The 15,540-nt window shown below is 42.9% G+C and overlaps 1 protein-coding gene across 1 annotated transcript in view; it reads left to right on the top strand.

Annotated features, from left to right (window-relative positions):
* The window catches only part of SLC7A14 (solute carrier family 7 member 14), a 105,343-nt gene that overhangs the window by 67,790 nt on the left and 22,013 nt on the right, over positions 1–15,540 (top strand). Inside the window, exons 3-6 of the mRNA XM_006736338.3 lie at positions 1,949–2,185; positions 3,858–4,075; positions 12,627–12,773; positions 15,331–15,539. Coding sequence (XP_006736401.2) covers positions 1,949–2,185; positions 3,858–4,075; positions 12,627–12,773; positions 15,331–15,539 — 811 coding nt within the window. The remainder of the gene's footprint in view (positions 1–1,948; positions 2,186–3,857; positions 4,076–12,626; positions 12,774–15,330; position 15,540) is intronic.

The following is a 15,540-nucleotide window of genomic DNA, read 5'->3' as shown; positions in this document are numbered from 1 at the left end:
TACTCTACTCATGGAAAAATTCTCTAGCCCTTCCTTCAGAGAACAATTCCTCTTAACTTTAGATTCACTCTAACAATTTAAACATCACAGGTGGTCTGCCTGCTCAAAGTCACCGCTGTGTCAGCATCAAAAAAAAAAAAAAACAACTGACAGTCTGACCTCCAGGAAGAAGGTGGGAAACTGTTTTACAAAGGGGTAGGGGGTGCCGACATAAGAACTCAAAATAAACGGTAGCCTAGGTTATTCAGTGCAGAGACTGATGGCTTTGCTAGCCCTGAGAATGTCTCCATATATAGAACAATATAGTAATTGATGTAAAAGAAAAGGAAACTATGCCCAATATATTTAGCAGCAAAATCCGTAAAATTCAATGAAACAGGTAGAATCCTAAAGTGTCAGAAGAGGAAGACCCTTAAAAGAGCATCCCTGTCTAATTCCTTTATTTTACAAAGAAGGAAACTGAATATAAAGGAATGAACAGGGTCAAGGCAGATTTGAGACAAGAGCACAGCCCCACTTGTCCAGTGCTCCTTCCACATGGATGGACTGAGAACTGACAGCACTAAGGGGTAGGAAAAGAGACATTGCATCACCTTTAATCATTCATTGTGTCCTGGCTTCTGACAACTGTTTTTGCTTCCTTGCATTGATTTTATTCCCTGATTTGTGATGAAAGAAACTTAGGGTTGGCACTTAAAATTGTGACTGAAGGAAAAGTTTACTTTGAAATCCTTCCTACATCCCATTCCTGATGTGTTTCCTCCAAGCTGTCCTATGTTTGTCATCCAACTTGGCACCCCACCCACTGGCCTCACACCCAGAGTCCCCAGCATGACATAGGAAATGCTCCCAACTCCCAGAAGTTTGGTGTATTCCCAGTCTCTTTCTAATCTGATCTATAATTCCATCAAAGAATGAGGGAATATACTAGCGTTTTTCAATTATAAGTGGAGAGCTTGTGAAAATGCAGATTCCTGGTCCTCATCCCTGAAATTATGATTTAATAGATGATTCTCGTGGAAGTGGGTTTTGACCCACTCTGGAAAATACATGGCTTCTACTTACCTCTCCAGGCTCTCTGCCCCCAGTCCCCTCATGCACACTTCCCTCCACCCAAATACTTCGGACTGCCTACTCACCATGTCTTTGCTTCATGTTCCACCTTCTTTGCCCAGTTAATTCCTCCATATACCTCAAAACCAGCTGATGCACATGTCTCTCCCCTCTGTTTTCTCTGTTCCTGTATATCTCTGCATTATTGAGTTTATGCAGCCTATGATGGATACTGATCTTTTGGTATATCTCCCCTTGAGGTCAGGTCATGTCTCACTTGCCTTTTTTATTCCCAGCACTTAGCACCCTGCCAAGCACATAGTGGGCAAATCTATAAGTGTTCATTAAATTATCTTTTCCACATATTAAATTTCCTTGTTAAAAACTTAGTCACTTATTTACATTTGCATGTTTTATCAACCCCACCTCCCATATATAGCACAAAATCTTCACAGATCGCTTAAACTCTCATTCTCAAATGAGGATCTCCATCCACAATATGTAAAAATGAAAGAGAAGAATGTTAATGTAATGTAGCCATTAAGTGTGGGGTTCATAATAACCTAGGCCCACGTTCATTCAGGATCTCTGACACCTAAGGAACATCACAGAGACATACACAACAAACAGGAATTTTTCTAAATAAAGAGCAGTTTCCAATAGCTTGTTAGAATCCATTTTGATTGCCTTCGCAGGAATTCAGGTTAAAAGTTTTTCAGAACTGACATTGCAAGACGTTAGAATTGGCCTTGAATTTACTCATATATATAAAATTTCATGTGTTTGTTCTAAGATTGCAGAGATTCCCAGTATTTTGTACCCAAGACGGTTAAACATCTTAGTGAAGAGGCTCCTCTCCTGAAGTCCACCACCCATGTGTGCTTGTCCCATGCAGGTGTCTGCTACGCAGAGTTCGGAGTCCGCGTCCCCAAGACCACGGGGTCAGCCTACACCTACAGCTACGTCACTGTCGGGGAATTTGTGGCGTTTTTCATTGGCTGGAACCTGATCCTGGAGTACCTGATTGGCACTGCAGCTGGTGCCAGCGCTCTGAGCAGCATGTTCGACTCCTTAGCAAACCACACCATCAGCCACTGGATGGTGGACAGCGTGGGAACCCTCAATGGCCTGGGTGAGACTGCCATATCCTCTTACCCCAACAAATAAATGGGCTCCCCTTTCAGGATTCAATTTGACAAAATGTTATCCAAAGCCTTAAATATGTCTCTCTTTTTTTGCAAAGTAGTTATCCTGTGAATCTATCCTAAAGAAATCATCCTAATTTCCATAAAAGCTTTATATGAAAAAATATTCATCACAGCCTTATTTATAAAAAAAAAAATTAGAAGCAGCCTAAGTATTCTACAGTGGAGCAAATGATTACGTAAATTGTGGAAGCATATTATGTAGCTTTAAAGCTTTAAAAGGATGATTGGGAAGACTGTTGTAATAACATGGAATATGTTTTTGATGTAATGTCATGTGACAAAGGATACAAATTGTATATGCATCATGTTTATAACTATATAAAAATAAAACCAATGCAGGAAAAATAACTGTTATGAACTTCTCCAGTGGTTTCATCAGATTTTTTTTTAATTTTCATAAATAAGCACGTGTTAATTTTTAAATGACAAAATATACTTTTAAAAGGGACAAAATGGATTCCAGTCTAGCAGAAGTCAAGGAGGGGTAATATAACTGGGTAAATACTAAATAATCAGAACTTCGCGTAACAAATACCAGGAGCTCCATCCATCGCTTGCTCCTGCTTTCCATCCTGATGTCTGACTTTACCCTCTCATATTTATGGGAAGCCACACAATAGTTGAGGAAGCTTGGGGGTCTTGCCACAGAACTTCCAAGGACAGCTTCCATGGCTGTGTGCTACTCATGTGACTTTGGTGTCCCTATCTCAGAAGAATTGATAAAAATTGCTGAGCATCCAGATACCACGAGAAGATTAAAAAGTATGAAGACCACATCTCCACAGTATACTGATTTCACAAAGATTTTAGGTCCGAAAAGGCCTCCAAAATCGGGGAGTGCAAACCCTTCACTTTACAGATGAGGTCTAGGGAACTGAGGCATTTGCCCAAGGCCACACAGCTGATCATGGGCAAAAGTGCAGCTGAAATTCAGGAGCCTGACAGCTGAGGCAGTGCCTTTTCCCCTCTATAGAGGGCAGGAGTCCACTGGCCAACAGAACAGGCATTAACAGGTGGGGTGTGTTCACTGCTTCTTTTCTCTGCAACCACATACACATAAATGCAAAGAACACCCTTCTTCCAATAGCTTTCAGAGATACACATTTTTAAACTTTCTAAAAATGAAAAGATTGCTGGAATGGAATGGAAAATTTATGGACTATAAAGTGAACAACAGTGAAGATAAACCGGTTTTCAAATAACATGTTAAACCCATATATACACCAAGAATGTCTCAGGACAGATCTGACTTCAAGTGTTCTATGCCACAGTTCCATAGGCCGTGTTGTCATTGTCATGTCATGTCGCCCAATTTTGGGTCCAGGATATCAGGTCTTCTTACCTATATACCAAAATCTTCCCATTTGCAAATAGACACTTGTGGACCACAGTGTAGGCACACGTGCACACACATACACACACTTGCACACAAGCGCACATGTGGACACGCATGCCCGCACACACTTGCTTCTCCTCCCTCCATGACAAACTGATCACCCTTGCCAGAGCTGAGTGCAAATGCCTGACAGGATGCTAGGAGTTTGCATGGCCCTTTTTTCCCTCTAGACAATATTAACTCATATCTTTGCCCTCTAGGGAAAGGTGAAGAATCATACCCTGACCTTCTGGCTCTAGTAATTGCCATCATCGTCACCATTATTGTTGCGCTGGGGGTAAAGAATTCCGTGGGCTTCAACAACATCCTCAACGTGCTGAACCTGGCAGTATGGGTGTTCATCATGATCGCAGGCCTCTTCTTCATCAATGGGAAATACTGGGCTGAGGGCCAGTTTTTGCCCCATGGCTGGTCAGGGGTGAGTTCATCTCTAAAGCCTCGTAAGGCTATTGCACATTCTGCCTTCCACCCTGTGGCTAGTGTGAGACATACTTTCAAAAAATGCTGCTCTGTCCCATAATCTTCATGGCATCTTTTTCATCACTTTTTATCTGAATTTAATTGGAATGCTCTGAAAAAGAGGTTCCTATATCATTTTTTTTTACTTGTTTCACAAACTTTTATTGAGACCCTATTTTATACAAGTAACCATAATAGATTTGATGTTTTGGTCATCTGAAATATGCCTAATCCTATGCGAAGTGCTCTGCATGTAATACTTAAGTGTCCTAATAACCTTGAAAGGAAGATATTTTATATTCTGGTCTTACAGATGAAAAACTCACACTCAGAGAGGTCAGGGGACTCGCTATTAAGTGCACACTCTAAGTGGCAGAGTCAAGACCCAAAGCCAGGACTGTCTGACTCCAAAGCCTGTATTTGAAGAGCTTGGTCCTAGAGAATCCCTCTAGAGTATTTTCAGAAAGACAGATCACCTTAAACAGACAAGGCAGTAAAGGAGTCAGAAGAGAGGGTAGGTAGGTTAAGGGATGAGTGTTGCCTGGGTATAAAACTAGGGAAACAACAGTTTTTAAATTTAATCCCAATGTTTGACCCAATGTAGAGAGCCCCACTGAGGTCTAGGTGCAGCTGAGAGGGCACAGTGAAGACTGGCCATAAATCCCATTCTAGTGGCATGGTTCATGGCATCGAAGTCCACCTGGTGTGGTACGGGAGTTGGCCAAAGAGTAGGCTGGACTAAAAGGACATTTTCAGATCTCATCCCCCTGATCTGAGTGGTGAGGTTTACACTAAAAAAAAATGGGAAGATCAGAGGGCAAAGTCTTTATACTGACAAGGAATTCTAAATTATGCCTGGATCCTTTTTCTGGTATGATGAAAAATACCTACTTGATGAATTCATTGGTAAAATTCAACTACCTATTCCTTTCTTGAAAATAGTAGAACATAGATCAGAGAATTTTGAGCTGGAAGAGATCTTAGAAATCACCTGCTTCTACCCCTCATCTAGCAGGTGAAGAAACTGAGGTCAAGGGAGGCACGCCTGCCTAGCCCTGGTAGAGAGCAAGTCCGGGACTCCACCAGATTTGCTTTTGTAAAAAGCTCTTGCTTAGACTGGTTTTCCTCCAAGATGTCCAGGGACCAGAAATCTCTCTTGGAGAACACTCAAAATAACTCCTGTCTATTCTGAGCCGTGCCATACTGTTCAATGCAAAGAAATAAGCAAGAGAGCAATTTAAGCCAAGATTTCTAGTCTTCTGCTTATCTGTAAGAATTCCACAGTACCGCAAAGTTCATCCCTCCTCCATCCCCCTTGAAATGCATAAATCCTGAAACTGGTCAAAACCAGAAGAGACAAAGAAACACTGTTGACCCCATTCTGGGTCCCCAAGTCGACATTTTCTTACAATACAAATCGTTCCTTCCCTATCAAATAAAAGAAACAACAAATTACAAGAGTGGCAAAGAAAGAAGTGTTTTTCCGGAACTCAACTGCATTTTCATCCTAGCACACGAAAACGTTCTCACCATTTTTTTCACAGTCTAAGAAATTTTGGGGTCATGGACTTAGTGTTAAGACTTTGGCCAATAGCTAACTTCTGTGCTTTCAGATTTTCTCATTCATCAACTGGGAAAATTAATTGCACCTAATGTTTGCCAAAAAGAATAACATCTTGGATGGTTTTTTGGTACGCATTGTGTGGTTAGCAATAGTGATACTTACAGGAGGGAGGAGTTAGAGTTTATCGACTGCCTGTTAGGTGCCTGGCATTGTGATCTACGAATATTATTTCACTCTTATAACAAAACCTTAAAGCAGGTGCTGCTGTGCCCAACTTAACAGATGGAGAATCCAAGGCTCAGAGAGGCTGGATTCACTTAGCTGGAGTCACTTAGCTGGTCAGTGCCAGGACTGAAATTCCTAGTCGGGTCTATGTGACTCCAAAGCGTTTTCTATTGCATGGTCTACCTTGTGCATGATTGCCCCTTGTTTCTGAGCTTTCCTTAAAAATGTAATAAGATAACTAATCTAACATATTACGTTCTCATTTCCTTTAAGCTTTCACAAAGTCATAAGAGTCTTAGGGCTAGGAGGAGCATTAGGACATGGTCTAGCCTCTTTTCTTACCTTCAGATGGCCCTGTAAACCAGCCCAGGCCAAAGTACATTGTTTACTAAGACATCATAGCAAAACAATTTGAAAACATTTTGTAATTACTCAGTTCATGTCTAATTTTCAAAAATCTAAGAGCTCACCCACATGGCACACATTACAGTCTAGGCCCCATGTAAAGACTGGAAGCAGTTAATCTCTTCTGTGCAAATACCCTTTGCCCATGCTGAAGAAGATAAACCAATCTTTGAACCTGTCCTTCTGTCTTTGTTCTGGGGTCTTTATTCTCTCTGGGGGTCTCCTCTTCCCACTCAAGGGCCCCATATCCCTTTTCGAGATAGTCAGAAATCCACCCCATGGAGGAAGGAACTAATCAAGCCAGCCTTAGGGGTTCCCATTTATACACCCAAGTTCTCACTAGCTTTTGTAGCAAGAAAAGAAGATCAGAAGTCAGGCATAAAAAAAAGAAAGGAAGGATTCCATTCTTAACTTACCATTTTCTTTGTGACACACTCTTTCATATGCACTTTTCATGTAATCTTCACAACAGGCCTGATCTCTACATCCACATCAAAATATCTTAAGTTGAGAAAATTTAAAGTTACAGATCTAGATTGTAATAGAGCTGAAATTCAATCCTAGTCCTGGTTGAGTCAAAGTCCTTATTTACTCCACTACCCCACCCCGACCTGGGTTTGGACATATGGGACCAAATGTCTCTTTTTGCACCTTTGGCCTCACCAACCCAACCTCACTCCAACCCAACCCTATGTCTTGAGTAGGTTTGTCACTGGCCGCCAGAAAGCTTTGGCTGGGATTTTGCACTTTTCACTGAAAATTCATTATCCCTGTAGGAAATTCAAATATGTGTTCTAGTGGCTGTGACTAAAAGCATCAGCTGAGCACAAAGGACAGCCCAGTTTGAGGATGGTGCTGATTCATCCTCTTTCCTATCTGCCTGGCCTTGGGTTTCTGCATAGTACATATCCTCCCTAGCAAACTGGCCTGGACCTGTTCTTTCCCAACTTTGTTTTCTGGTCACTTTTCCAGTCCAAAAGGACCACTTTGTTTTTGGTTTGGTTTGGTTTGGTTTGGTTTGATTTTTAAGTAAGCTCTATGCCCAACATGGGGCTTGAACTCATGATCCCAAGATCAAGAGTTTCATGCTCTACCAACTGAGCCACCCAGGCACCCCTAGCAAGGCCACTTTGAATATGGATCCTAATTTTTAAGGTCTGACACCCTCTCATGAACATGTCGTCCACCAAGTTAATAAACACACTCCCTACTCTCTTACCTAACAATTGTCAACAAAAGTGATTTGCCTACTTGGCAGCTGTATGGTCTTCTCCTTAGGGAAAACCTGACCCCTACCCCTGACAAGGGGCCTAGTTCAGAGTTCTAATCCACTTCAGGTAGGATGGGATGGAACAGATCATTGTGTAGGAGATGGTTTATAAGGATACCATTACATGACTTGAAACACAATTCTCAAGTACTTTGAAGGGGTTAATAATGAACAATCTGTCCTCTGGCCATGGACCCTTCATAAGCTTACTCTTTCCCTGCTCCAACCACATTGTTCCAAAGAAAATAGCTTAAGGAATGGTTTACTCACTTACAGGTTCTGGGTCAAATGCTTCTTTGGTCTTGAAGAGCTTAAGAACAACAAATATTTTTCTCTAGATCAAGTAACTGCTGGCCTTCAGCTGAACCCCTGCTTCCCTCTACAGTTCCTCGGCCCCTAAACATTGTTGGATGTGTATTCCCTGTATGTTATTTGTTCTTGATGCTATCTTATGGTTTTTCTTTAACCAAATAAGATACTCTACCTGCACAAATAGCTCCCAGGAAAATGGTCCATAACAAGGATTTGTGGGGAATGCTGACTGCCTCCAAACAAAGGGAAAGTTGTTTTTCATCTTCTCTATATTTTAATTCATTTGCTGGAACCTATTAGCACATTCTACTGTCACTGTGGACAGGCTGCTAATAGCTGTGGAGCATGAGGGTGGTAGAAAATGCTATTAAATTTGGAGTTTTGTCTTGTTACCTTGGGAGTGAATTATATAAAGTTGCCTAATTAGCTCCTAGGCATCTGGCAGACTGGCCAAGGCAGAATATGGAGAGCTGCCTCACGAATACCAATAATACATAGGGGGCCACCTTTTAGGGACTCCACACTCTGAATAGCATGCCACTCATGACCTTGCTTTTGACAACTAAATAAGCTGCAGCCAGCCCTCCAGCAACTGAGGCACGTGCTGCTTCCCCACTAAAGCTCTATAGAGGGATGGGCTGATCTGGATCACCCACATGAGCAGCTACCCCAGGATTACTTTGGGAAACCATTTCTGCTTATGTCATCAAATTAAAAAGTCAATTTTAAAAGTTATGATAAAGTACCAATGAACCTAGAGACACACATATACACACACTTCACCCACCGATTTCATTCACCAATGCTCACTCCTAAGTACATACACATTCTTTCATACATGGAAGGGAATCCTAATCACAAATCCCTGTGGCCAAATCTGAGGTCTGGATAGAGCAAAGTGGAAAGTAGTTTTAGTGGTCATTAGGGCAGAGACACATGCATACACAGGTTCATTTCCTGGCTCTTTTGTGTTCATCAATCAGGTCCCTCATCAATCCTTGCTTGCAAGGAAGAAAAACTCATTCAAACTAACTTAAGTAAAAAGGTGACCTTATTTGCTAATTTTATTATCTTCTCTTCGATAATCTGTTTATTTGATCTATATCTTGTTAGATCAGGATCTGTTTGATCTTGGCAGGTATGCTGGGGGTTTTTTATTTGCCCCCACCCCCCAGATCCATTATCCACTCTCTGTTCTATGCTCCAGAAAGCCCCTCGCTGGTTGCTCCCTGTTGGATTTAGCTAGTGGGCTTCACTGAAATCATTTCATTTAAACCATCTGAGTTAAATTCTGTTTCCTACCTAATGCAGTGGAAACTCTAAATGTCCTACCTTTGATCTGTCCAGTCGTCCTTCAACCATAATGGCTTTCTAGTTCTACATAGCAAATTCAGGTTAACAGACATTCTCTTTGCAAACTTTTTGTCTCTATTCCCAACTTGACCATAGTCAATATTTTGATATCACATAATTATCAGTAATTGCCATCTATTTTTTAAGTTATTTGGAAAATAGTAGCATTTGTGCCTTACAAATAATACAGACACCTATTAATCTTGTTCAGTTTATTACTACAGTCAAGGTTGTATTTTGGATCTTGCAATGTCCTTTAGACTCCAAGCCCCAGGGGGTTAAGCTCAGAATACTTTTGCTCATGACTGTATCCATATCACAAAGCACAGTGCCTGGCAGAAGGGAGCAGGTAATAAAATCTGTGTCTAGTTCTAAAAAAAGAAACAAGGAGGAGAAGGAACTTGTTTATGCCTTTGGGTTTCATCTGTTCTAGAAAACTTAAAATAGTAATAAAAAATACCACTGGTAAGAGCTAATATATATTAAGCACCTACTGTAGTCTATGACTGCAGTTCACTATATTATCTCATTTAATCCTTGTAACCACACTATGAATTAAATATTATTTTCATCTCCATTTAAGAAAATGAGATTCCAAGAGGTTAGGAACTTGTTCTAGGTCACCAAGCCTGTATGTGACAGAACCACCCTAAGTTTGACAGTCTACAGAATCTGCTCTCCCAACCAAATCCAATGCTTGCCCCTCTTACCCCTGCCCTATGCATGGCTTTGCCATTCCCTCTGGAGCTCACAGTATACTTCTCCTCCAACTGCTTCATGGTCAGTACGTCAAAATTGTGGAAGGTGTCTTCCATGTCTTCTGCTGAGTCTTCTTTTCTTCAAGTTACACATCCTTGGTCCCCAGTGATTCCTCACACAGCGTGACTTACAGACCTCTCATCTTGTTCTAGTGTAGATGTGCCCCAAAGTTCTTATTTAAGACACTTCCACCCCTCCCCCCTTCCTCAGCAGTGAGGGTTGGCTATATCTATGAACTTTCCATCCAGAACTCACCACACCAAATAGGCATAACACTGTCTTCCTGGGACACCCTAACTGGGAGTGATACATCATCAGACTGATTGTCGTAACAGATCCGTATGATTCACAGGAGTTGTGTGTGCATGCATGTGCGTGTATGTGTAAGGGAAGAAGGATGTTATAGGAAGAGAAAGCAGAACCTGTTTTCTGGAAGCTGTCTTAAAGCAAGGCTTTCCTTGATGGGGGAAGTTTAGGGAGTCTGCAATCCCAGAATCTATTCACCCTTAAAGACCAAAATCATGTTCTAGGCAACTGAAAACAAGCATGTTTCCAAACCTGTGAACCTCCACGCACAATGAAGTGAGATCTGTTTTCTCTCCTTGACTGGAGGCCCAAACATTTTCCATTCCCTGAAATGAAAGGACTTCACTGAAGTGAAATTGGGAGTTAACGCCCCTCCCAGAAAGTAGCCCTCCAACAACTGCTTGTTTGAGAAGTTCTTTCTCCCTGAGTTATTAAAATAGACCAGGAGTTCTTCTATTGTTTTGTGCTATGTGCTCCTTGGCAGTCTGGTGAAGACTCTGAAGCCCTTCTAAGAATCGTGTTTATAAATGAATAACCTAATTACGTAGGAATTCAAAAGAAATCAAATATATTAAAATATAGTTATAAAATATTTTTAAATTATGATATAATAACAATGTGTTTCTTTAATAGTGTTTTAAATATTGATATCTATGTCTAATAACTATCGTAATTTGGAAGTAGCAACAAGCACAAGCGATATTTCAACAACTCTGCAACAATCTATTATGGAAAAAATATCTGATCGCTATTGGTGACAGAGTCACAGGCACTGTTCATTACTTGCATTCGTTATTAAAAGAAATGCTAATGTTCAGTCAGAGGTTAGGAAAGATAAAGATGTAATCTCTTCCCAGCAAAATTCATAGACCCCCTGAGTTAAATGGACCCCAGGATGAGCTCCCTTAGGGAACTGAAACTTTAGAATCTTAATGGGAGAGACTGTAGAAATGACCAAGTCATCTTACAAGTGAGCAAAACTTGATTTGAGGTGTGAGATCTTCAGTTTTTAATGTACCTCATACATTCCAGTACTTAGTATTTTGTCTTTTACTTATTGAGAAACTAGTGGGAAAGTTTAGGAGTGAAAATTTGAGCACAGGTTATCTGCTTGGTACATGTATTGAATTTCATCATTTATAAGCTGTATGTGGAGAAAAGAGGAAAAATGGTCCATTCTACAATGAAGCTCATTCCTGGACCCCTGGCTAGAGCTTGCATACTGCCAAGGCCCCTCACCCTCTACATACAAGTCTAGAAAAAGTTCTCTCACCCTCTCCTAAAAGGACATTCCCCAAGCATTCGAAGAGGCACACTTTTTACTTTCAGCTGACACTGAAATGCTAAGGTAGGGAAACTTTAGTTGATTCTTTGGAAGAAAGTAATGCACTCCTCAAGGGAAGATTCTCACTGACATCTTGACTTATCATGTCCCAACCACTCTTGGAGCCATACAAGCTCCTGTCCGACAGACATCCAGCAGATGTCACTGGATACCACCTCCACAGCCCTACACTGCCTTGTACCACACATCTTCTCCTGCCTTATAGCCCAACGAGGTCACTCAAGCCTCCAAAGGAGCAGAAAAATCCAACTGTCTCTACCTGTCTTCCCATGAAAGACAATAGGATAATAGACAACTGAAAACAAGCATGTTTCCAAACCTGTGAACCTCCATTCCCTGAAATGAAGGACTTCACTGACGTGAAATTGGGAGTTCTGAAGATCTGAACATCTTTTATATTGTTTCAGATCTAGAAGTTACCACAGAGATGATCTATTAGGGGTACTAACGGTAATTTGGGCAGGACAACTTTTTGTGCAGAAGTATTTGAGCCCTGTACACTAAATGCTGAAAGCGCATGCCCCATGTCTCCGTGACCATCACAAGTAGCTCCTCAGATTTCCAAACAACCCCTAAGGGAGGTCAGACAGCCCCTGGTTGTGGATGAGAACCATTGAATGAAAATGAAGCACAGAAATGTTAATGAGTTCCCCCAAGACATAGAGATAGCCAACTTATTGATTTGCTTATAACCCCACTTATTTCCAAAAATGATTTGAATGTGTTGAACAACCCAGTTTTCATTTGGCCGAAATTCTCCTTATCTCCATTTTACACATGTGGGAATTGCCCAGGGTCACACAGCTAGAAAGTACTGGAGATCAGAACCAAACATTGAGCACAAGTTCCGCCATGTTCCTCCCTCTGCTGCTCAGGACTGTCGCCAGGCACTGGGCAGTTGTGGGTACCACATGTTAGGCCCTGGTGCTGCTCGAATACTCTGAGTCTGAGAAATGCCATTGTCCCACCAGGTGCTGCAAGGAGCAGCCACGTGTTTCTATGCTTTCATTGGCTTTGACATCATTGCCACCACTGGAGAGGAAGCCAAGAATCCAAACACGTCCATCCCTTATGCTATCACCGCCTCCCTGGTCATCTGCCTGACAGCATATGTATCTGTAAGTACTACATCCTTTCAGGACCGTCCTGATGGTCTTTTCGTATTTGGCCATAAAATGTAGCTCCGGTACTGGGTTACCTTCTGTCAGGAAGTGGTCCCTTCCTTGTGCTATCTTGGTGTCTGTATGCATGTGTCCATGCACCCTCTATCCCACCCACCCACGACAAGAAGAAAATCAGGACTTCAAACTGGAGATGGGAGCACCCCTCACTTCCTTCAGCCTTGGCCTCCGGAGTCTCCATCCCCGTTCCTCCCCACACACAGACTCTGGGTGTCCACTGCTGCCCAGGGGATGGTGTACAGGGAGTGGGCTGCTATCCAAGGAGCTCAGATCATAGGCTGGCAGTAACGGGTGGGTGTGCAAGCAGAGGCATTGTGGACCTCTGTGCACCCTCCTCAATGCTCTTCTGTCTTCTGGGAGCTTCCCGGCAGCGAGAGGCAAGGCTCTCCCAGAGTGGGGAAAGAGAGTACATCATCCTCTAGAGACACTCTTCCCCTTAAATCTCGGGAGAAATTTCTTTCTGTTGTTGCTCCCTCTTTTTATACCAGTCCAAGCATCTTTTTAAGGTTTTCCTACTGAAGGGAATCCTCAGAAGGAAGCCTTCAGGCTTGTCTTCTCAGGATCACCTCCCTGAGATGATCTTCACACTTACGATGTGTCATTTCTCAGGTCCCATCCCAGAATTTCTATCACAGAAATAGTTCACTCACAGCCAACATGCCCCCCACCCCCCCGCCGCCACCACCCCAACCCAGCCCCTGGCAATGGAGAGAACCAGGTAACAAGCCAGTAGGTATGTCGTTACACAAATGCCCCAGGCCCTGAGAGTCCCACTCACTTCAGTTACCACAAATAGGAAAGAGCCAGCAGCTGGAGACATGCCCTATCAGCCCTGCCACCCTGGCTGCATAGCATAGGAAAAGAACCTCCTTCCCAAAAACTAAAACAAAACAAAAACATATTTAGCAACTAAGGAATCCAGATCAGTGGCTGGCTTGATCATTAAGGCAAGCTGCAAAATAAGAGTGTCCTGGACACCAAAGGGAAACACAAGAGCAGCCTTGGATGTGGTTTATAGGAATTCAGCTGCTCCTTGAAATTGTTTTAGAAGTAGGTCAATTATCACCTTCCCCTATGCACACACAGGCAAGCGGTTTCATCTTATCCATACCCTGGTTATCCCTGCAGACAGGGTGTTCAGGGAGTAGGGGTGGTGTCAGGGGAGCAGGAGAGACACCCTACTCTGCGTTTCCCCTCTATTCCTCCCTTACATACCTCCCCCTCCTTCAGGGGCCAACCCCTGCAGCACACACAATAAAGTTAATAATCACAATTCCTTCCTTAGAACAGCACTTTATAGACTGCAGAGTACTTCTATGCATCTATCAACTTTTTGCCCATCCTGACCTAACTTGAGCAGTAGACTCAATGCAAATTGCTGTAGGAATCAATCCCATTCTCCTCCAGCCCACCCCCAAAGGGGATGTTGCAAGGGGTGAAGTTGCTGGGAAACATTCTCTTCTAGAACACATGACCCTTACCCATGCCTCCGGGGTTGTTTGGTGTTGTGCTGGTCAGCAGGCTGCCATTCCATGATCAGAAGAGCCAAATTGCTGGCCTGTGGTGGTCCATCCTCCTGTCCTCCCTAGCAGCCCATGGCTTCGCAGGAGGATTTTGGCTCCTGACGAATATGTGAAGGAGTGGTCTAGAAGTGCACCACCCTCTCCCTTTCAGGCTCTGAACTCCCTTCTTGATGCCAGCATTGGCCTCTGCAGGCCAGGGGAAGCCTGGCCTTATGACCAGTGGCTTCATTGCCCAGGGCCATGAGGAAGGGATGTTATGGCAGATTTATGACATACGAAGGAAGGTAGGTCCTGGGAGCCACGTGATTCCTGGCTAAGCAAAGCCACAATAGTCTTACAACCCCAGAGTAGAACTGGGTTCCATCCTGATGCCATAATTTGTTTGTTGGTCTGCCTGGCTCCTGGCACTGAGCTACAGAGAAGAAATGGAAATATGAGTCCTTCCTTGGGTCCCATCTGTTAACTGGCTATGGCCCTCTGATCACTTATCTTCAGAGTTTCTATCTCTGGTCTTCAGGGTGAAAGGGAACATATAGTTAAGAGTGTATAAGACCCTGAAAGTATAAAAGAAATGAGAGTCTGGCTCATGTGGGCAGGGTGCCCATGGTCACTGCTAGGCCCTGGCTCCAGTGTCTTTGGCTGTCGTTCCTTCTACCTGATAGTATCTGCCTTTCATTGAACTGTCAATGTAGTTCTGCTGTTGTTGTGCTTAAATACCTGCATACTTATTCCTCAGCTATGAAAGGGCCAGAGAGAGATATTTAGGATCATCTGGCCAAGTCCACTAAATTCTAACGAGAAGAGAAAATACTGAGACCAAGAGCTCTGGAGCCCAAATGAGAGGTCTAAATTAAGGGCACATGCCAGGAAGTGGCAAATTCAACATCCAGGCTTCTTTGCTCTCCTGTGGGACATCCATCCATGCTGACCGTTCTCTCTACCTCCAGCCATGTTTTCTCTTGTTTTAACAGGTGAGCATGATCTTAACTCTGATGGTGCCATACAATGCCATTGACACAGAATCCCCGCTCATGGAGATGTTTGTGGCTCATGGGTTCTATGCTGCAAAATTCATAGTGGCCATTGGGTCAGTTGCAGGACTGACGGTCAGCTTGCTGGGCTCCCTCTTCCCAATGCCAAGGGTCATTTATGCCATGGCTGGTGATGGGCTCCTTTTCAGG

The sequence above is a fragment of the Leptonychotes weddellii genome, chromosome 1, assembly GCF_054177405.1.
Source record: "Leptonychotes weddellii isolate Sample4059 chromosome 1, ASM5417740v2, whole genome shotgun sequence".
NCBI lineage: Eukaryota > Metazoa > Chordata > Mammalia > Carnivora > Phocidae > Leptonychotes > Leptonychotes weddellii.
This window is presented reverse-complemented; position numbering and strand designations above follow the sequence as displayed.